This window comes from Clarias gariepinus, chromosome 11, assembly GCF_024256425.1.
Source record: "Clarias gariepinus isolate MV-2021 ecotype Netherlands chromosome 11, CGAR_prim_01v2, whole genome shotgun sequence".
NCBI lineage: Eukaryota > Metazoa > Chordata > Actinopteri > Siluriformes > Clariidae > Clarias > Clarias gariepinus.
The window spans coordinates 13,108,087-13,132,680 of record NC_071110.1 but is presented as its reverse complement, the minus strand read 5'-3'; the positions used below and the strand labels follow the sequence as shown (position 1 = coordinate 13,132,680).

The 24,594-nt window shown below is 36.6% G+C and overlaps 1 protein-coding gene across 1 annotated transcript in view; it reads right to left on the bottom strand.

Moving 5' to 3' along the window:
- The window catches only part of gbe1b (glucan (1,4-alpha-), branching enzyme 1b), a 126,264-nt gene extending 103,723 nt beyond the window's left edge, over positions 1 to 22,541 (bottom strand). Inside the window, exons 1-3 of the mRNA XM_053507444.1 lie at positions 22,405 to 22,541; positions 3,550 to 3,719; positions 2,498 to 2,613 (exon numbers count right to left, since the gene is read on the bottom strand). Of these exons, the coding sequence (XP_053363419.1) occupies positions 2,498 to 2,613; positions 3,550 to 3,719; positions 22,405 to 22,502 (384 nt within the window). The 5' untranslated portion in view covers positions 22,503 to 22,541. The remainder of the gene's footprint in view (positions 1 to 2,497; positions 2,614 to 3,549; positions 3,720 to 22,404) is intronic.
- Between the last annotated feature and the right edge of the window lie 2,053 nt (positions 22,542 to 24,594).

Here is a 24,594-nt window from a genome sequence, read left to right as displayed (position 1 = left end):
GTCGGGATCATTGATCCCTTCACATGGCAGAGGCCATCCAAATATGTTGCAGGACACAAATGGTGATGTGCAACTTCATTTGCAGCACTCGCCTACGAAATCTCTCTAAGATGCCTCACACAGGAGACTGGGAGGTGTTTCATCATAACGAGTTATTACAGAATATTCGGGCACTCTTTCAACCGAATCACCTGTGTATAATTGTAAATGAGCTTTAATACTATATAAAACCTTAGTGTAAAGTGTTTGTTAGCAGCTGAGATGAAAAGAAGCCCGTCAGCTAAAATGTCTGGGAGTCAATGACCTTCTATCCGAGGGCTTAAAATCTTTGAAGAATTTTTAGAACATAAATTACAAAGTAAATCAATATTAATAGGATAAAGTTTCCCTATTAAGATTCAGAATCCTGGAACAGACTGGGGCTAGGACTATTCTCCTGGAGGTTAATTGAGGCAAGCCTGCGCCTAGTGGCCAACCTGAGGAAGAAGTCAGTTCCAGGGTCTGAATCTGTTTCTTATCGCTTCCTGACTGAACTGAGCTCGCAATTGCAGCCCCCAGGCCAGAACACAGGCTCAGACCTGCTGAACACCATCCAGTCATCTTATGTCCTCTAACATATGTCTTCCACCATGACTCATCAACACACTATGGACTTGATATAACATTTGGTGCTGGTGTCATCTTAATCCCATTGCTAGGCAAAATTCCAAATTGATTTCAGAATAGGAAACTGAAGAAGGCCTAAAATCACAAAAAATAGCATATATTCGTTTTAAATTGATGTAACTGGCCCTTTCTAATTTCAAGGTTTTACCACACAGGTGAGGTGCTGAGTAAAATCATGGGTTTTACCATGGGAAACCATGACTGGTTTGTTGAGATTATTGATATTTTCTAACAGTATCGTGTGGCATTTATTTAAAGTTCCATTAGCATTAAGTTCAGAACATAAGCACTTTATTATCTGAAAATGACTATTGTTAAAACTGCAAAATTAAAATTATCAACACGTTTAAAAGAGAGGTCTAATTATCTATAGAGACGGCCGTATGATATTATACAACAGTTAGCTCCAACCGAGTATTCTAATTGCGCTCCACGAGTGCTGATATGGAGCATAACTGGGATGTTTAACTATATGTATTACTAAAGGTCTCAGGTGTTCTCACAATCGAACTGTGAGTGCAAAGCAGACTGAGCGAAAATGTTAAAAAAAAAAGAGAAACTTAGGAGATTTACAGGACTGTCCACCACCACTATGGTTTATTCTCTTTACCTTTAGGCTGCATGGTATAAGCAGGGGTAGCTCAGGGGCATTGGACGACTGATCATTGGGCTACTGAAAAGAAGGTCCTGGGTTCAAACTCCAGCACCACCAAGCTGCCACTGTTGGACCCATGAGAAATGCTCTTTACCCTCAACTGTGATAAAAATTGAGATAAAATGTACTGTACAGTAAGTCTCTGGATTAGTGAGTCTGTCAAATCATTCAAGAGTTGATGATAAATGGGGTTTAAAGAAGTGTTGTATACACCTTTTGTCATGCTGGTATTCTGGACAACAGCATTCCCACTTGTGTAATATTGCTTTAAAATGATATAACAATAATATATATATATATATATATATATATATATATATATATATATATATATATTGTTATAACAATTAAAACCTTTGTAAGCACTTAATTTAATAGCTATTATATATACAAATTTAAATTCAAATTTTATTTGTCACATACACAGTCATACACAGTACGAAATGTAGTGAAATGCTTATACGACTGCCAGTGACCCTAAACGAGAATTAAAGTTTGCAATAAAAAATAAATATGAATAAAAGGAATACGATAGAAAAATTAAATAGAAAAATTAAATTAAACTAGGAAAAATAGAACTAAAAATAAAAATAGGAATATGCTAGGAAAAATAGAACTAAAAATACAAATAGAAATATGATGTACATAAAAATAGAAATATACTGTACAAATTGAAATATACTGTACTGAGAAATATACTGTACAAATTGAAATATTCTGTACTGGGTGTGCAAATATGCATAGAACAAAGTGTATACCACTTTAATATGAAATGTTATATTTGATATAAGATATTATATGATCTATGATATATGGTATGTGACACATGATGATTGCACTTATTATTTTTTTATATTTTCCACATTTCTGTGTTTATGTTTCTGGACTTAATAATAAAATATGATATAATAAAAAAAATTTTGCATTGCTAATGTTTTTTACTCCATGTTTGCTACAAATCTATACATTTATATTGAAAAACATATTGCATTACGGTGAAGCCTTCAAATATTGTCCAGTCAACCATCCCAGATTGCAAGACTCTGAACTGACAACAGAAGATGAACCATATCATTCTTCCTGGCCATCAATAGCTGTGTTTTACAGATAAAGCACAGTTGCCTAATTATGTGTCCTGTTGTAATGTAGCAGGTAAACACACAAGACAAGTCTCACCTTTAGCTTGGAATTGTGAGGAACAGCTGGTGATTTGTCCTGCTTGGGTGGTATGTGCAGCTCCCATTTTCCAAAGTCCATCTTTTTATATGGGTGAGAAAATTTATCCCAGCCATCTATTTTAATCAAAATAATAATAAAAAAAATGCTCAGTCTAACGATTAGTCGTTGAAAGTAAAGACAATATGTACAAACTGCTTATGTTCTCAGAACACGGTACATTAACCCCATCCTGTCACCTCCTGGGGGACATGATGTGTGATGTTTTTTAGAAAATCACTACATCTCAGTTCTTTGATGGATGAATGCAGTTTTTTTTTCCAGTTAAATTAGGGGAGTTTGTTCTACTTCCTGGAGCATACGTATCGGTGTTGATTCAGGATTGGTATAAAAATTGTGTCATTGAAATTCACTTTAGCCAAAGATTTTTGCTTGTTTTTTGACACTGGTCACATTTCAATACATAAAACAATCCTTACAACTAGAGCAAAATACAAATTAATATACTTTTGACTATTTTTTTAATAATTTATTTATATAAGTGTAATGTCACAGATCTCTACCTATAAAATTGAATGTTAAGATGTACCGTTTCTGGAGTCTGGCCTATTTGCTGTAAAGCAACAATTATGCTCTGTAGTTCTTAAATATTATTAAAATAATATAATTTTTGACTAGCACAACTAATGAACAAGACAGTGACCTAACTGTCTTACATTTCAAATAAGAAAATAGGCATTACATCATAGTCACAAGTTTTAAGTTGGGGTTATATTCAGGAATTATATTTTACATGTATTTATTAGGTGACTGAGGTAACTTTTTCCCTTCATCAACTTATTTGATTCTTGTTTTACAAAGATGATAATATAAAAAAAATTACTTATAATGCAGATAATAGCTCATAGAAAAAGTGTCCAAAAAAGGGATGGAAACTGAAGCTCTTTTAATTAAGTCGGTAACATTGACCGCATGACACAATCGACTGAATGCTTCAACACTAATGAAATTTTAATTTACAAACTTTTGGACAAAAGTAAACTCATACATACTGAAGTCCCCAGTGAGAAACAGAGCCTCGGCAGCAGGCGCCCACTCTTTAAAGACGAGGCTGTTGTCCGGCAGGCAATGAGCTCCAAAAGTCTTATAGCTGCGTGTGAACTGATCAAAGCCCCCTTCAGCCTCCTCCAGGAGAATCAACTGCTTCTGAAACAAACCATACCTGCCAAACACAGACACACGGGGGGAGATACACATCAATACTTAAGAATCGACTAGGACATAATCTCAGTAGTACCAGCTTGAGCACATGAAGGGATAAGTATATATGAAACATTAATAGGGTTGATGGCCCCTATGCTTCAAATAGTGAATCACATCAGTGCAAGATTATACTGATTATAGCATTCAAGGACACTATGAAAAAATATGTTCAAAAGCATGTTGCCTGTTTCTGCAGGGAACTTACAAAAGTTTGAGCTGAATAATGAACAAGCTAACCGATACTTTAGTTAAAGTTTTGTTGTCATGGTTGTTTTATAACAAATAAGTACAACGCGTAAGGTAAAAAACTATATACAGTGGCCAAAAGTATTGAGACAAAACTAAAATTCAATGTTTCAATCACGTTCTCAAATTCTTTTTTTAAATAATGACAATAGTAGGAATACTTTATTTTATTTAATGAAATTGCTAGAGGCGGCATTGTGGCTTAGTGGTTAGCACAGTTGCCTTGCACCTCCAGGGCCCAGGTTCAATTCCCAGCTGGGTTTGATTCCCACGTCTGTGTGCATGGAGTTTGCATGTTTTCCCCATGCTTGTTGAGTTTCCTCCATGTACTCTGGTTTCCTCCCACCATCCAAAAACATGAAGATTAGGCTAACTGGCGTTCCCAAATTACCTGTAGTGTTTGTATATGTATGTATGGATGATCTATTGGCACCCTGTCCTAGAAATTTGCCATTTACTTTAGAATTCCCTATTCTTAGCCATTTCTGTGCAGACATGGACTCCACACCTTCAGAAAGTTAAAGTCCTGCATATTTGTCCCATCCTTACCTAAACGCACTGATTCTAATTAACACAACTCTTCAGCCAAGAGGCGAGAACTACGTACTGTATGTAATGTATTAAAAATACATGTAACACTCCAATTCATATTGTTTGTCTTTTTCATGGTTCCAAATTGTTTTTAATTCTGGTTATTGCAAAATAAAAATTGAGATTATTACAATTACAGATCACCTCTTGGATATTTTGACTCTTGTATTTTGACTGCTTCAGTCTGTTTACCTACAGTACATGCACATGACTGTCTAACAGAGTGGAAAAAAATAATTTAAAGCTTTTCATTTTTTTCGTTCATGTTACACTACATGTAATTTACATAAAATCTTACAAGGTTGTTTGCACTAACTAAGACTTTGACTAGTATTATGTTAACACATTTTGAATTTCGATCTTTTTTTTTGAGTCTCATGGTCTCTAGAATGCATACACTCCCACACGTGTGTGTGTGTGTGTGTGTGTGTGTGTGTGTGTGTGAGAGAGTGGGTGGGTGGGTGTGGGTACATGCAAAAAAACACATAGCTTTCTTTATCTCCTTTAAATTTGCATATTCCCTTTATAAACCCACTCTTCAGATTCATCTGTTATCCGTGACATTTAGACAATATTCCCCAGGGGAGAAAAAAAAAAACAGTGAAAGGACCCTCTTCCGGCTCGGGGCTCAGTTCCACCCAGGATTCGCCATTTTATTTTTTCCAAAACAGACACAAAAGAGAGAGCACAGAGATACTGTATGTGTTTCATTCAAAACCATTTAGAAAGGTACACCAACATGTGCGCTAAACATTTCACATCAGACAAGGTTGTTTGGTGAATTTAGGCACACTGTGGGGCTAATGTTGCTAACAGTTCAGTACTGTAGCTTGTATGGCACACTGAGGCAACATAAATCTTCAGCACAGTGATTGTGAGAAACAGTGATATTCGCCTTTTCAGTAGAAACAGATCCATTGTGTTTGGCTATAAAAGTGTTGTTTTGCTAATCTAACCTGTTTGAGGATAGAAACTTTTAAAACAAGACAACAGTATTTTTGGTGCTACATCTTCAGTCCATCTCATTCTTAATTGCTAAAGATGGCTAACAGCTAGCCATTAAAGAGTAACCTAGCATTTTCCAACTCTCAGTTGTCTTTAAGATTTATATTCACTGCACACTGCGGATGTCTTTCTGAATAAAAATTTGAAAAAGTAAAATAATTTTTTTTTAAAAATTAATAAAAAAAACTTACACATAATAAATTGGTTGCTATGGAAAATATTTTGTCAGTAAAACTTGCAGGCTGGAAAAGCCTAAAAATTGTTCCATTCTCTGCATTCTGATTGGCTAAGAAAATAAGCATTTCCGCAAAGGACCATTTGTGGGGAGTTCATTTAAAACTACAAACACTGAAATGGTATGTTAGCATTATCTGAGCTGTGTTTCAGCTAGAAAATTATCGGATATATTTGGGAGAGCTCAAAGGCTTGATATAAATATTTAATGTTTGAGGACACCAAGCTTATTTTTTAACAAGACTATCACTTCACTATCATCTTTTTTAATGATGTCACATTAGCTGGAAAATCAGATTGGCCTATTTAGACCACAGCCAATAGAAAAAATGGAATAGGGACAAAAAGATTTCTACACATTTTTTTTTTTTTTTTTGTACACAAACACTGGAGACTAGAGATCGAGACTAAATCGTGATTCTCCAAAATGGATTTTTAAAAACTATTTTATATTTATAACTAATGAACCGGTTGATTAGACCAGAGTTGGCTGTTTTTTCAGTTTGATTGACCATGATCCGCCACAGATATAAACGGTTCTGTACCGAGCGCAGAAGTTTTAGAGTGGTGCAACATTTTTGTGCCATTACATTATCAAAAATTGTGTGACTTCAAAACCTCAGATCTGTGAGCAAATTAGTCCCAAACCCACTCATTACACACACTTCCAACAGTCTTCAAACCTTGCGAGCATTAATACACGTGCTCGCAGCCACTCAACCCGCACGCTCGAGACTTACTGTTTTGAGACTTTTTCCATTTGTAATTCTACAAGTGGAGCACTCTGAACTATTTACACATTTTCATTCCCTGTGGTAGAAGTCAATTATTTGCTACGTTTGTTTAGAAATAATAATTACGGTAGCTGACAGAGATATGTGCTGCTCAGTTAAAATGTAGTCATTTGCTTAATTACTGTAAATGTTAAACCCTTGTATTTGAAGTTATTTTGTACTGTTTACATTATATGTGCTTGATTTTTAAGTAAGAACACTAATGTTATAAGGAATAGGCTACATTTAATTACTCATTAATCTTTTTTAAAAGGTTTAAAATTAGTCACAAAGTTGGGGGAAAATGTAATACTGAATCAGGGTTTTTTTTTTTATTGTGATATAATAGGATGAAAATGTTAATCAAATCAGCACAGAGAAATCTATAGCCAACCAATTTAAATAAATAAAAAGCTATCACAAACAAACCTCACACTTTCCATTCCTAGTGCCACCAGTTACAAATCTGATTTCAGTCTTCAAAACTTTATCAGCCCTATAGGTAACATTATCATCAAGTCTATATCATTAACATTAATTAAAATGTTAATTATAAACTGATGATAAATGAAGGCTGTAAAAGCGTTAAAAAAGTGCAAAAGACTTCATCAAATAAGTTTGCTTTAATTAAATAAAAAAACTTATATTTTATACTGCTTATTCCAGATTAATATGTTAGTTGTTACATGATTTCAGTAAAAATACATATATAAAATACTAAAATGTATTTTTCCGGTGTTGTCGGTTGTCTGGTAATTTTAAAAGCCTCTGCTATAATAATAATAAGTTTGATGCTGTGAATTGGGTAGAGGATTGGCTTAGTGGTGCCCAATAAAGTGCTGATATTCTTGGCATGTCCCCCGGCTTGTGTCCCAGCTGATTAGAGTCTGGAGAAGACATCCAAAACTGCATCTCAATCAGCCTGTCAAAGAGATTTTATAGGAAGCTGATTTCCAACCTAGTCATTACTGAACGGCTGCTGAATCAAAACTTGGGCCAACCTTATTATTAGTAATAATGAGTGCACAATTGGTATACACTGTTGTTGTCCTTGATGTCCTCTTTACTGTGTTTCCTATATGACACTTCCTACAAACTACACCAACAGTTTGTATTAGCTTACCCTACTTTTTCTCTCAGGGAAAAGAACTGCAATGGTTTTTACAGGCCACGTTATTTAAACATCTAGATTTTCTTTCTCAGAATGCTAACTTTTTCATTTTCCCTGGTAAGGTCTTATAATTGACTTAATACAGCAATGCAGAGTACATCTTGTACTGTGAGGTTCTGGCATTATAAGTTTCGTACACATTTGATGAATCACACTGAGCTTCCTGTACCTTTCGAAAGCAGAACCCGAAAGTGTGGCACAATGTACTAAATACAATTGGGTAACTGATTACACCAAGCAGGACAAGTGTCCCTTTTCCTCAACTTAAACATTAAAAAATTACACGCATGCAACTACACAAACGTCCGTGCACGCACTCACTCACCTTAGACTTCATTCAAAGGTAACCTGAAACAATACCTACAATAGCCACATCTGTAAAAGCACAGTTGGGAATCAGCATTGTGTTACTAACTACTAAATTTCCGGCTTAAATTATAGAAAAGATATAAATCTTTTTTAAACTAAAGTTTGCCAGCTTAATTAAGAAAACTGCTAAATTTTGTATAAAAGCAAAATGAGATTTGTCCTGACAATCTCTTAAAACAATGTGTAAAACATATTACCGCATCATCATTTCAGAAAATGATGGTTAGAATAAAGATGAGTTTAACCTCAATGCCATGCACTAAGGGGGAAATAAACAGCACAAAGGGGGCCTGCTGTTATAGAAAAATGAATCAAATCCAGGGTGGTGTTGTGAGGAATGAGAAGAAAATGCAGATGCAAGCGTGGATCTTCTTTAAATGTGCATTGTGCAAAGAAAATAGAAACAGAACATAAACAAGACTCAGGTGCAAACATAATCAGTAACTACACTCACAGCATGTTCATAAAATTACACCATGTAGGGAACTGTAGTCCAGCAGCTCCACTGCACTTCCCTGACACAGCTACCCCTCAGGGCGCAGCTCCTAGCGCGCCAAACATAGACAGTAGGGGGTCCGAGACATTCATGGGGTGCCAGTCGCCGTGAAGCCAGAGGGGAAGCAAGCTCCCTCATTAAGGATGGGCAAGGAGCAAAGTTCTCTGAAATTTGAGTGTTAAGTTCTTTGGTCTATGAAGAGGGAGAAAAATACCCCAGGCAAGGAGGGATGCAGAGTGACATTCTCAGAAGGGCAGGAAGCAAGCATGAAGTTTTCAGCATAGCAGAGTGGAGCAAGGTGACACCATCATGAGACTAGGTGGCAAAGTCACGTTCTAAACTTAAAGCTGTCCTGACCAGGGTCAGGGACCGAGACTCTGGCTTGAACATTGCTAGCATGCCATGGTCAGCGCTCAGCTGTGACCCTCCGGACAACACACCAGCTTTAGAAAAGCCTGTCCCTTTCGCCTTGATGCCATTTCCCCTCAGAAAATCAAAGTTTAACGACCCTGATGACATTACAGTATTACCCCGGTTAAGCTGTACCACAGGAAAGTTAACCTTTTTTTTTTCAAATGATTTAATTATTACATCATACAGTACATTATCTTTTTTTAGTTACATTTAATATCATGGCCTGTCTGCATTAACAGGTCTTTGTTATCATTTAAACAAACAGTTGACACATCAAAAAAAAAAAAAGAAGAAAATGATTGAAAATAAAAACAAAAAACTAAGAATTTACCCATTTCCATAATAGAAAACTTGAATCTTTTCATTAATGTGTCTCTTTGGAAATAAAAAATTCACCAAATCCAAGATTAGTCACACGTATTAATCCATTAATATTCAAAATGTATTAGAATAATACGCCTTGTAGTCAGCACCGCTTCTACAGAAAATTCATCACCTACAGTACTGACCAATCAGATTTGAGAATTTGCTGGCGCTGTGGCTGAAGAAACTGTATGCCAGTTCCACCATCTTTGTACTGAAGGGGCAGATACACTGAGCTCAGCAAACCTCCTGAGAAACACTGAATACATGCAAGACATGTTGGGTCACGATTCAGAAATTAAAATAGGACAGTTTCTCACAAAGGTCTATTTAATGAATTATGTTTTATTCTTAATCATGATATTTTATTTCTCTTTATTAATTAAACATTGTTTGTGGTTTGGGGATGTTTATTATTATTATTAGTATTATTATTAGTATTATTTATATACAGTATGTTTCCATGTGAAGTAGTAAAATCTTGCCATTCCTCTATAATGCCACAGGTGGTGCTTTAGTTTTCTAAATTGGATTCTTCTCCACTGGTAAGGTAGGTTTTTAACGTTTGTACTGTTTTTGAAAACACAATTAGTTCATACTGTATACTGTACCTAGTTTTTGCTGTTTGGTAGTGTTGATTGCAGTGTGATTGAAGTAGGTCTAAAGCAATTTGTTCTCAGGTAATTAATCAAGAGTAGTTTCAGGCTTCCTTAAGGTGTGAATTGTGGGCAGGGCTTAGCTACATATATTGAAGGTATCTGTAGCGGTTAATAAGAATATCCTGCAACAAAGATAGTGCACAGAAAATTGACTCAAACTCTTGTTTACCAAGAAGTTACAAGTTTTTTATACTGTAGACAGTTACCTCAGTCTAGCATGTGTCTTCAACCTATCTCTGTCAGTTCTCACAGACCAAGATGCTTTTACTCACACAGCAGAGGCAGATCTCCCAGAAACCTCATCTACCCTCCAATACTGTCTCATTGTCCTGCACTGGTGGTAGGTGGGCTCTGGAACTGCCAATCTGCTGTAAAGAAAGCAGACTTTATCTCTGCCCTAGCTACCCATTACTCTTCTAACTTTCTAGCACTAACTGAGACCTGGATATCTCCTCAGAACTCACTCAGAACTCACTCAGAACTCAGAGCTTCACTGGCTGCCCTATCCTCTGCCTATGTATTCTCTCACACTCCACAAGAAACTGGCAGAGGTGGTGGTACGGGTCTCCTGTTGTCCAAGAGATGGTCCTTCTCGCCTATCACCCTGTCTCATCTCAGTTTTTGATCATTTGAATTTCATGCAGTTTCATGCAACAACAGGAGAGAATTAAGAACTGCGGAAAGAAGATGGAAGAAATCGCAACTTGATGCAGATCTCATCTCTTACCAGACTCTTCTTTCCAAATTCTCATGTGAAGTGACTTCTGCCAAAACTGCCTTCTTCAGACAAAAGTTGGAAGCCTCTGCACATGATCCTGGCAAACTCCATAACATCTTCTCCTCACTACTCAACCCACCGACTCCTCCTGCCCCTTCCTCTCTGACTGCTGACGATTTTGCCACATTCTACGATGGGAAGATTGCAGCAATCCGCCAGTCTTTCGCTCTCAACCAAGCTCCTACGGCAGAACATCAGGACCTTTCCTTCCCTCCTTTAGCAGAATTTTCCAACCTGTCATCTGATGAGATTCAACAGATCATCTCGTCATCTAACCCCACCACCTGTATATTAGACCCAATCCCTTCCACAATGCTCCAGGCCATCTCACGGGACCTCCTTCCCTTCACCACAGCCATCATCAACCAATCCATATCATCTGGTCATGTTCCTGCCGCTTTTAAGAAGGCGAGGGTTATTCCCATCCTCAAGAAACCCTGTCTGGACCCATCAGAAGTTAACAACTATCGCCCGGTATCACTGCTCTCTTTTATTTCCAAAATTCTTGAAAGAGCCGTTTATAATCAAATGTCTCTTTATCTCTCACAGAACAACCTTAATGACCCAAACCAATCTGAATTCAAAGTGGCACATTCCACAGAGACTGCCCTTCTGTCAGTCACTGAGAAGCTCCATGCTGCTAGATCTGCTAAACTGTCATCTGTCCTCATCCTCCTGGACCTGTCAGCTGCATTTGACACGGTGAACCACAAGATTCTATTATCTATTCTTACAAGCCTTGGAATTTGTGGAACAGCGTGGCAATGGTTTGCTTCTTACCTAAAAGATCATATGAGGTAACATGGAGGGGATCTACATCTGCCCCACGTAGACTCTCTACTGGTGTCCCGCAGGGCTCAGTACTTGGTCCTCTTCTGTTCTCCCTCTATACCCGGTCTCTTGGTAAGGTCATATCATCGCATGGATTCTCATACCACTGTTATGCAGACGACACCCAACTTGTTCTCTCCTTTACTCCCTCTGACACTCAGGTTTCCACCCGGATCTCAGCATGTCTGGCAGACATCTCATTTTGGATGGCTGCTCATCAGCTGAAGCTCAATCTCAGTAAAACCGAACTGTTGTTTATCCCTTGTGACTCATCTCCAGGTCAAGACCTTGTGATATCCATGGACAACAACCAAATCACTCCTTCAGCCACCGCCCGCAATCTTGGGGTAACCGTGGACAATCATTTGTCATTTTCCCCACACATCGCTAACCTTACTCGCTCTTGTCGATTTCTTCTTTACAATATCAGAAGAATTCGCCCATTTCTTTCTTCACAGGCTACTCAGGTGCTTCTTCAGTCCCTTGTTATTTCAAGACTGGACTACTGCAACTCACTCCTGGCAGGCCTGCCTCTGTCCACGATTCGTCCTCTGCAACTGATCCAGAATGCAGCAGCACGTCTCGTTTTTAACCTCCCCAAGTTCTCCCACACCACCCCACTTCTCCGCTCCCTGCACTGGCTTCCTGTAGCTGCCCACATCAAATTCAAAACACTGATGCTTGCCTACAAAGCTAAAAATGGCCTAGCACCCACTTACCTCTCTGCGCTAATTACACCACGCACTGCACCACGTTCCCTCCGATCCTCCAGCACTGCTCGCCTCATCCCACCATCTCTCAGGGATCGAGGGCGGCATTCACCCAGGCTCTTTTCTGTTCTGGCACCTAGGTGGTGAAATGAACTTCCTCTAGATGTCCGTACATCAGAGACTTTGACTATCTTTAAACAACGACTCAAGACTCATCTGTTTCTCCAGTACTTGGACTAACACCCCCAACCCCCCCCCCCCCCCCCAAAAAAAAAAAAAACCTCTTCTTAGTTGTGTTGGACTAATGGCACTTACAGTAGTTATTAACCTAGTTAACCCAGTGTAAGTATGTATCCAATTATGTAAACATTAAAGCACTTTTTGTAAGTCGCTCTGGATAAGAGCGTCTGCCAAATGCCTAAATGTAAATGTAAATGGTGCCCTCTAAAATAGTTACACATTGGCAGGCAGATCTAAGACGGCGTATTAGGTCCAATACAGGTAGCTTAAAAAAAAAAAAAAAGTGTAAGGGGAGAAGCAGGGAATTTCCGAGTTTAAACAATTTTTAAAATCTATGTTGCAATTTTATGAAAAAATTTCCGAGTTTAAAACTCACAAGATTATGAAAAGAAAAGTCATACATTTATGAAAAGAAGATTGGCTAAAACAACAAGTATTTCCTTGTTGCCAAATCCAAGAAAAAAGTGGTTTTCTTCTGAGGTTTATCTTAAAATTTTCCATTTTTTCCAGATTTTGAGTTTTTTCTCAAAAATCTCCTATTCCAATTTTTTTTTTTTTGTCCCATATTGGCCCTGATACTCTGTTGTACAGCGCAGCACCTTGTGTGGTAATTATATCCTTTATTCTAAGTTTGTTCTAAGAATTTTATCATTCATTTAAAAAAAAAAAATCTTAAATTTTTGGTGAAGCTGCTTTGAGACAATGACCATTGTTAAAAGCGCTATATAAATAAAATTGAATTGAATTCATTAGAAATGGAGGAAAAATGGATCCTGTTATCCAGAATCATGATTCTTTTGTGTGCCGATTCATGTATCCCCACCCTGACTTCAAAACTATTTTTAGATCCTTATTACAATTATAATAGAGATGCACCGGTCAATCAGCCAGCTTGATTAGCCATGACCAATCAGGTTGGAGATAACCGAGTCTGTGCCGAGTGACATCGTGAGCATTAATTGGTCTCGAAACACATTAAAAGCCACATGTGTCCATGTTAAAAGCTGCATGCAACGGCATGCTCACATTAAAGTCGAATTATTTGCTTGCTAAGTTTGTTTAGAAATAATAATTATGGCGAATGAAGGAGAGACATGCTGCTCGGTAAAAATGTTGCGTTTTTCAATTTAAATGTTAAACTACTGTATTTAAAGTTCATTTGTATTGTTTAAATTCTGTTAGAAGAATTGAAAAAACTTAAAGTTAATTTAAATTACAGTATAAAACTTATTTATAAGTAATTACTCGAATGTTTAAGTCTTTAAATTGCAATATTAATTGAATCAGCACCTAATGTAGATAAGTAAAAGATTTATCAGTTTAAAGAATTTCTGTTTATTTAAAAGTATAAAGTGAACAAAACCATTGTGTTCCTAAACGACAAGAAATGTTCCATAATCTGAATTTAAATACAGAGCAAAATAACACTGCTAAACTTTTTGGGCCTCTATTCTGTGGCCCAAGTCTGCACAAACACAATCCACAATAAACCTTGTGGTGCTAGCAGACCCTTAATGATGTTACAATTCAACATAATTCCCCTTATCCTGTTCATTAGGAGTCGAATCAGGAGTGTTAATTTGAGGAAAGCACTAAAATGTACCGGACAGTCATGGGAATTCTAGATAATTGCCAATTATTAGTATAAATCTCCAGGCTCGGCCAAACACTCTCAGAGAAAAGAAAAAATGTTAATGTAGAAGAAAAGTTCTCAGAATGTAACCGGTTCAAAGAAATCCAGGCTAAATAAATGCAAAACAGCTCTTGAGTGTTCGCCAGCAGTCTTTAAGTATTCAGCTCATCCACTCTCTATAATGTGCACAGGTGTTCAATGCAAGCCTGAGTGAAGAGAACAGCTGGAGAAAGTGTGAGCTCACCACAGAGAACACGACCAGACTGCCATGACCAACATTTTAGTCCAGTCAACACAGTGGCATTAGAGGACAGCAGGGGTGCTAAATTCTGTTTGTGGAAAGAACACTGAAGAACACTGCAACTCAGTAAGGCCAATTGAGATTAAATACCAAGAACATGTCGCTGTGAAGGCATCACCATCAGGCAGCTAGCTAGGTTCATACAGTAAGCATGACAGAAGAACAAGACCCTATGAAACTCGATGAAGTTTATCAAAAGGTCCAGCTGAAAAAAGTCCACTTTCTGTGACTTGAAACGCAAACGTTTAAGATGCACATCACATCCTGCAATCTAAAAATTCACACAGCTGGGAGAAAAGCTTTTCAGACAGCATTTAAGAAGGCAGTTGACAAGAGAAACTTGTCCGCACGGATCTACAGCTTCATCAGTGCCTGTTTCTAAGAGTGAACATTTCTGAGTTGGCCGTATAAAATCTCAGTATTGCAGAGACCCTGATTGTGGAAAAAAAAAATAAAACGCACATGCTTGTAGATTAGGATGCTGACATTAACAGCAAATCCTACTTGTCCTCTTGAGGCCTGTCACACAAGGCTTGATCGAAAACTTCCTTGCTGCAGGCTGCAGGACCCACATTCTCACCAAATTCATGAGCCGCAGTGAGCAATTTGCTATGATGTAATAATATATATATTTTTAAAAAGCTAAATAACTAATTTTATAAAACAGCTATATATTATAGATCTATTTTGCATAACTATCACACAAGCCAACCAGAACTGGTCGGCAGTTTTTTTTTCTGAGACAAAAGAGACACCTCATCCATCCAATAACATGATCATTTGATTGGTCAGAAGTCTTTTTTTTTTTCTTTTTCTTATCAACAGTCCTAGCTTCAGGATTTACATGTTATTATTTAATGTGTATTTTTTTCCCACAGTAACAGCTAACACAAGGGCCTGTACTGTATGTCAGACAGCCTACATAAACTTAAGACATAAAATGCATTATTTTTTTGTGAGGACCCATTTATTTTTGGAAAGCGTCTCCAATGTTCGTCAATGATTTGTAACAGTCAGAGGTAGAGATGTTTAATCTTTCCGACAGAAAAAAGTCTTCAGGACTTTTTTGTTCTTCAGTAACATGACAAGCTGCATTTTGTGTCTCATTAGCTTTAAGAAAAAGAAAAAAAAAAGAGAGGTTGTTAAAGAAATGTCTGTTTATAAGTGATAACGAGAAGTAAACATTGAACATAATTACAAAAAGATGAAACACATCTGTCATTCTTTATAAAAGGCAAACATCTGTTAGTGTTGACAATCTGCTGTGGTATAAGAGGAACAAAAGCTTTCAGGACATGCCATTACTAGAAAAGTATTAACTTTGCTTTAGATCACATCTCATGAGTCTGCTGTGGATTTGAGTCTGGTTTCTCTAAAGGTTTCTTCCTATTGCCATCTCTGAGTTTTTCCTTGCCACTGTCGCCCTCGGCTTGCTCATCAGGGACTATCTGACCATTTTGATTTATACTGTACACATTCCATACAAACTTAAATAATTATTTTAATTGTGTAAAGCTGCTTTGCGACAATGACAATTGTTAAAAGCGCTATACAAATAAATTTGGATTGATTACATTTTTATAACCTCATAAACTGTTGCATTTTATTTCTTACTTGATGCTTAGCATCTATAGCCTCTCCATCGACTTTGCTATTAAATGCAAAAAAATAAAAGACGAATATTTTTTTCATTGTTCTCTAAAATTAACAACTGAACACCTATTAAGATCAATCAAGTGGGATGTACACCGAATGGCCAAAAAAATTGCCATTTCAGAAAAGCCAAAGAAAACAACTAAGAAGACTGCAACTGAGTTATAAAAACTAGGAAGAATAGTGCTAAACCATCAACTTTGTGGAGAAAATAAGATCAGAAAAAAAAAACATAAATAAAGATAAGATGAAAGGTAAAAAAAAAATGTAATAGTGAAAGTAAGAGCATTTCCATATGCATACAATGTGAACCCAACAGGACTGGGACTAAACAGCTGTGTGGTTAGTGAGACTAACCAGAAAAAAACACCCTCAATTTGCCATAAAGCATAAAGACTGGACATTGAAGCAATGGAAAAAGGTCACGTGGTCTGAAGAGTACAGATTGAGCCTATTCGAAAGCAAAGCATGCATCAGGGTAGGAAGGAAAAGCGCATGAAGGGATGCACCCATCATGCTCGCTGTACAAGCATCTGGAGGAAATGGTATGATCTGGGGTAGCTTCAGCTGGTCAGGGCTAGGCTCACCCATGTTATATGACAATAAAAAAATAAAAAAAAAGATGGCCTAAATTTAGGACATGGAGTTTTTTATAACCTGATGGCATGAACATATTCCAGGAATTAAACTGTGAAAGAGTGGTTCTGGGAGCGTTAGGAATCATTTTCACACAGAAACTGGACACCACATTGTGTGCTGTAATTAAAGCCAAAGAGTGCACAACTTTTTTGGCAAGGCAGTGTAAACAGTCTGTTCTTGAAGTTGATGTGTTGGAAAAAGGAAAAATTGGGCAAGCATACGGAACTGAGAAATTTGAGCAATGTGAAAAGGGCCACATTATGATGGCCAGACGACTGGGTTAAAACAGCAGGTCATGAGATGAAGGGGTTAGCACCTACCAAAAATGGCCCAAAGAAGGATTAATCAGCAACAGGGTCATGGGCACCCAAGATTCATTGATGTGCGTGGGGACCGAAGACTTACCCATATGATTGTTGCAAGTTTCATATTAAGTACACAACTGAGATAGAAAGTTACTCTGTCCAAACAAAATAATGATAGAAAATGGTTGCACATAGTGATATAAATAAAAGCTTGTTATTTTAGTTAATTGGGGGAAAAGAAAGGAAACACTTTACTGCATTGGAAAAAGTTTTTATATATGACAATTAAATATCTACACAATTAACAACTAGCTTTTGAAAAAAATGTAATTTTTTAAAAAAACATTTAAACCAGAGCATTGTGACTAGTGCGTCCTTTTCTGTTTAAGCTAAGTGTCTTGTCTTTTAATTGGGTCTTTCAAACATTTTTTAATGTATTGTCATCTGCACAGAGTGTGTAAAAGCTTTACTACGCTTTGATGACATTTTGACAGGAAAAGTGCATTGTGGGCATTTTGACAGCCAATATCTGACAACAAAATGAATCTATAAGAAGCTTTCTCATGTCCGGCAACTTAATTACAGCGTGACATTCAGTGTGTAAGGAAATCATGCTCGCTAGGGTTTAGACATCTTGCATTATTACAAATGAAATTATGAAATATCAAATTTGGTCTGCATCCCTAATTTCAGCCACAACAACATATAATAGGTTTTACAAAGCTGCCACACACACACATACACCCACCGCATATCTAATAATACCCCAAAAAACTTTTTACTCATTTCCTCTGTAAACTCATTTTAATGCAAAGACCAGAACGTTGGTGTGTTCACTCACTGCGCTCCATTCTCTTAATTATTCCATCAAGTGAAAACCTCAAAATTAAATATTTATAAAAGAGCAATAGGGAAAATATGTTTTTGCCTCTTTTGGTGTTGTTGGCAGTCAGCCAAGAAAGTCTGCACATTCTACAGATCCAGGGCATTGGGTAAAAAAATTAGCCTTTGCTCTTGGGCAATGTCCTTAAAACGTCCTCATGAGCCTGCTGTATCAGTGCTGCACTAATACCAGGAATGATTTGTCAATAATAATAATAATAATAATAATAATAGGTCAATGATGCGCAATTTAACCTACAAAAAAAAAAAGGTCATCTCCAGCATGACTCATCGTATTAGAGAATAGCGTATGATCTGTAAATAAGACAATGTTCCTTAGAGAGTCTTAGAATAGTTTTAATATTAAAAACAGTTACCTAGAGAAGAGAAATTAATGACCTTTAATATTTTTAGATCCTTGAGAGACATTCGATCCTTCAAAGTTAATTAAACACGTCTAGTTCACCTTGTCACAGGTCCCTGTGGTAATAACATCGGATCAGTCGCAGGTTCGGAAATTATTACCGATGACTCTTTATTAACAGTGAATATTATTATTTTATTTTTTTTCATTTTATTCAGGTCATGGTAATGTTTTTATGCAACATCACTGTCATAATCATTACTGATGAGACAGCACAGGAGCATAATAATCATAGGAAATACTGTAAATAAATATTAGTCAAATAAATTCTACTAAATAAGAAAACAAATCTAACATTCTTACGGTTTGTTTAAGTATAATTTAAGTATTAGAGGTATTACAAGCAAATATACCATTTTCATGAAGTAACTTAACTAATCACATTAGAGCTTAGAAATGTATATTTTTGCATTTATTTAAGTTATTGATCATATTATGTTTTAAGTCACTTTTTTTTGTTACAAGATGTAATGAGTTCTACTTAAAGGTGGACAAACAAACCAGTCCTGTAAAGGGATGTGTAAAGGCATTTTACATTGGGGTACTGGAATTTTAAGCAGCATATGAGTGTGTATACTGTATATATTTTTAATGATTCTTTTAGCAGTAGTAGTTAGAGGAATTCTCAACAAACCCCCCTTGTCTCGATCTTTTGACAATGTAAACACAAAAGCAAGTAATTATGTGATTCGTTTTTTAATAATTATTTTAGTGTTTAGTTCTCAATATAGTAAGTTTTAACATATTAATTATTTTTTAGTTTTATGACATTCAAAGTGACCTTAGAGATCTTTGAGAGAGTATGGTATCTTATCTTTTCCTTCAAATGCTACACTTAGTCTTTATTCATTATTTATTTATTGGTTGTTTGTTTATGTAATCATTCCTGCATTTGTTTTATATGTAAAAATGAAGAGGTTTGTTTTTTCCACTTTTGACAGTCAAAGCCATCAGTTCAGATCCTTTATGAATCTACAACCACTTCAAAGATGGCAGTACATTAGGTTCAAGTGGAACAATCTGCATGCTGAGAGCTGCTAAACAAAATGTACACTCTGACACCCTGAGTAATATACATGTGCGACACTTCTGATAGAACCATTATGTGAAAATTGCTATAAATGACTGGTGGGTTGTTGGTGTGGTATAGACCAAGTGTTCTCAAACTTTGCACAGTGCCAGGTACCAATTTCACAGAAAAGAATAATAAAAAAATAATAAACAAAACTGAGGACAGATTTTCTTTTGACAAATAATTTACGCATTGTTCTTATTATTTAAAGAACACGTAACAGTGTGTAGTAGCACATCATGCTATTTATTAAAGATGGGAGAAAAAAAATCAATTCAGTTACGTAATGTTCTGTCGTATAGCAATTCACGTAATGGCACACTGACTCAAAAATATTTACTTATTTATTTACGCATACATTTGACTTGTAAGATATTGCTGTTCATCTATAATCCATCAGGTGGCATGCTTTTCATTATTCACCCTGCATGGTATCTTGTGTAATATTAGCTAATGTTTACTATTGTTTCGGAAAAAAAAAATAATAAAGATATTTATAAAATTGTAGTTTTTAAAAAGAAAAAAAAAACAATACAAACTGCATCAACTCCTCGGTATCGTGATAATATCATATTAAGTAATCCCTGGTGAGTCCTGTCCCTACTATTTATCAGAGATGTACAGCTTGTTATTTCAGAACTTTTGTTCATAATATATTTCTATTTAGGTAGTCATTAGATTAAGGTTGACATTATTTATAGTTCTTGAATAAACCCAGTTAAGTTTAGTTTCCAGTCTAGCAGGCTAATAACATTAAGAATTTGACAAATATTAGAAATGTCACTAATTGGGTTTTGGTTAAAGTGTAAAGATGTTCTACTAAGAAAAGAAAATCTGGGATTTGGGGTAGGTCAGGCTGGGTATTTGTCCTTGTCTTTGTTACTGATGTGCTTAATTTATAAACTAATAAATAATATTTAAAAAACACCTTTAATTTGATGCTGTATGGCTACAGTTGACGTTACTGACATCATAATAATTTATCACTTAAAGGACTTAAAGGAAGAAAAGTATTGATGTCTATAAATGTCATAAAAGAGAAAGTGGCATTGCTATTGCTAAAAAATATAATAAATTTAAAATGGTGGGTTGTGATTTACACCACCACAACAAACTTTTAATAAACCCCCACCCGCTGGCTCTGCTTTACCGAGCTCCTAAAGGTCTCTCGACACCACTTTTAGGACCATGGGTATAGACAGTAGAAATGTATTGCAACACTATAGTATGACTACTATTATGACTATGACACTATGTAGCAAAAAGAGTGTTGGACATTCTTGGATTTTCCCTCAAAGTGCAGCAATAATATTTAAAAATAGACTCCACTGGGAAAACTGCACTGGCTATTTTTACACTACGCAATATTGCTTTGCACCACAGGTCACCCTTCACATTACCAATGTCATTCTCTGCTTGCTCGTCTATGCACTCCAATACGGTGTCAGTATGCATCTAGCCTGTTTGCGGTCTGCCAACAAATACCTCCCGAAAAAAAAAAAAAAAAAAAAAAGAATACAAGGAAGGCTATTATGGAGGCATTATGGAGACTTTAGGATGGCTATTATGGAGGCTATGTTAATAATGACTAGAGATAGGAGGAGGGGTATGATTTAGTTAAGATTTGTGATTCTTTTGTCTGCTGATTTATGTATAGCCACATTGACCCCAAAAATATATATTTTTTGTAAACTATTTTTTATGTTCGGCCAGTAACCAGAATTGGCTGGTTTTCGATTTGATTGATGTTGACCGGTGATCAGCCAATCAGCATCAGATATAAACTGTTCTGTACTGAGCGTGGAAGCTTACGAGTGGCACAACAGAAACGCATTTTTATGGCATTAGATTTTCAAAGATCATGTGCCTCTGATGACAGAGATGCGTGCTCAGTAAAAATGTAGCCCTTCATTTCATTTAAGTTAACTTTTTTTTTTTACATTTTGTATTTGACGTTAGGCTGTAATGTTGCCGTTGTTTTTTAAGTGAAGAAACTAATGTTATAAGGAACGGGCAACCTCAACCTTAAATTGCAAAATGCAATTTTTAATCAGGATATTTATAAACTCGTGATACTCATAGACTAGCATTTTCCATCACCTAGGACTGATAATATCAGATCAGCAGGTGACTGTGATTTCCATCCACAGTACAGTGCTTTTTTAACTGTCCACAAGAGTGTTATGCAGAGTTGTGCCTTGGCAGGGTGGAGCAAGATCAAGTCTCCTGGATCCGTGGCCGAGTCCCTGGTGTGTGTGAACAGCACCAGAATTACACAATGTCAGCGACGGCACATTAAAAATAGGCGTGGTTTGAGCATTACGTCACCAACTGTCAAACTGTAAGGAGGCAAAGCATGTGAGGGAAAACAGCTCACTTTATCTATAAGTCTGTGATAAAGTTGTTAGTGTTGTAGCACTGTTAGCACAGCTAGCTTAAACATTTAGCCTTGGTAAAGAAGTAAGCCTGAGTACAGTGGAGCAATCCCCAAATTCACGCTAACCCTCAGTGAAGTGCACTACATAGGGTATGAACTCCTGTGCTTATATGTCAGGTGTATCCTGCTGATCCGGAGCAATCCGAGATTTAACCTTGTGTTTCAAACCTTAGCACGCAGGAGACAGCTGACCTTATTATTATTATTATTATTATTAACAATAATAATAATACATCGACTCCCGAGCGTGCAGTCCTCAGCTAGATTTTGATGCACAAGGCCATTTTAAAGCAGCAGCTGTCAGACAGGAGGAAGTAGCGGTCAAAGACAAGCCGCTGTGCGTTTAGTCTGGTCTGAGTGCGCCAGGGCCGAACGAACACTCAGAGCAATGCAAACAAGACGTAATAGCACACTTTACCTCCTCTCAAAGTCCTTTTCAAACGGTTTGAGGTAAGGGTCCAGTTGTAGAGAGCTGCTGAAGTCGGGAATATGAACCTGAGCTTCTGTATCTGCCATGTTCGCTTCAGACCAAAGCAATCGAGCGCTGAGTGATACAGACGCGCGAGCTGTTCAGTTTTGCTCAGGATTTAGCAAAGTGGGCGGGGCTGGAGAAGCTCACCTCAGTGCTGATGACACGTAGTTCTGGCTAACAGAAAATAAAACCATATCTGATAAATGATAATTGTGTCACTCTGAATAAATTAACCACAAGGAAATATATTATACCAGCTATTTATTTTTATTTATTATAACAAATATTATGAGGGGTTTTTACATGTAAAAGTTAAGGACCAGATTGGAAGGCTTTAAAATCCTAATCTGTGGGATCACTCACTAAGTCACCCACTCACTCACTCATCGTCTATGCCTCTGTAAGTTATTATACCATTGTAAGGTTTTATAATCAAATAAGCAGATTCCTGAGAACAGCTTTCTGACTCCTTATATGGTAACACCTTTTATATCCTGTATCCAGATGAATATACATCCAAATGACTCTTGTGCGCTAGAACCCTTTTGTTTAACCAGGAGGATGCAAATGTATTTCATATCACCTGTCTGTCTCCGGCTCGTTCTATAACTGACATTAATGATTGGACAGCCACTTTATGCTGTGCAAGGTCGCGGGGGTCTGGAGCAGGAGACTTGTGGCACAAAGCGGGGTGCACCCTGGACCCAATCCAGCACAGGGCACACACATACAAACACACTTTCACACAAATTATCACACTATGGGAAATTTGGGAGCGCCAATTAGCCTAATTTTCATGTCTTTGGGAGAAAACCAGAGTAGCCGGAGGAAACTCACCAAGCATGGGGAGAACATGCAAACTCCACGCACCCAAAGGCGGGAATCTGTTTTCACCCAACCATAACTAGACCCCAATACCCGATTCTGCCCTCATCTCAGACTTTCAGCTATTCCATTTTTTAAGAGGTTGAGCGGGATAGTTCTCATACTAGTGGAATTGCCCAAAATAACTTGTTTAATTAATAATAATAATAATAATAATAATAATAATAATAATAATTAATGACTACTTAAACACCGTCATTAATGCGGAGGTGGAAAGAGTATTAAAAAATTTTACTCAAGTAAAAGTACTGTTACTTCAGTGAATTTTTACTAAAGTACAAGTAAAGTTACCATTATAAAAATCTACTCAAGTAAAAGTAAAAAGTAGCTCATTAAAAATTTAGTCACAGTTAATTGTACTGAGTTACTTTTTTTTATAGCAGGGTTGTGATGGGGAATTCTAGTGTAGTTAAAAAAACAAGGGGATAGAAATTTCAAACTATTGTTTTTAATTAAATGAACACTTTTGCATAATAAAGCTGTTTCCTTTTTTGCACTTGAAATCAAAGTGGTCACTTAAATATGACCAGAGGTTTGCTTTATAAGAATTTGATGGCATTTCGCTTTCAGCTGGGTCTGCATCACTGGGATCTGTTTTGTCTGTCTCCATCGTTCTTGTGAATTGAGCGTTTGTTCTCCCCGCCCATCTATCAATCAGTGCAGTGGTTTTCGGTGTGCAATTTTTTTCCTTCCTCGTTGCATTATTTTTAATTATTTTTCATTTTTCATTCAATTATTTTTACTTAGTAACGAATATGATTTAAAATGTAGCAAAGTCCAATACTTTAAACAAAAAATACTTAAGCAAAAGTAAAATTACAGATTTTAAAAACTACTTTAAAAAGTAGAAATACACAAATAACTACTCAATTACAGTAACACAAGAAAATGTAATTCATTACTTTCCACCTCTGCATTATTGATATAATAATATGGGTAAAATACTGTATATTATGCAGTATGTAAGAAAACATTAAATTAATTAATAAATAAAAAATCTTGTCAAAAACTATACTTTAAATACAAAAATGAAATTTATGGAAAATCCGGTGCCTCAGAAAACCTTTTATCTGAGTGTTTAGATATTAGAAAATTTGGGCTCAAGGATGGGATGCCTGTCCATGAACACACACATGTAAAAAAAAAATCACACATAGGAGCATGTGCACATACATCAAAAAATGTTGCATCCCCTTTCCACCTACAGGTACAGGACACTGGAGAACCCACCATGTGAACACTGGTAGAACA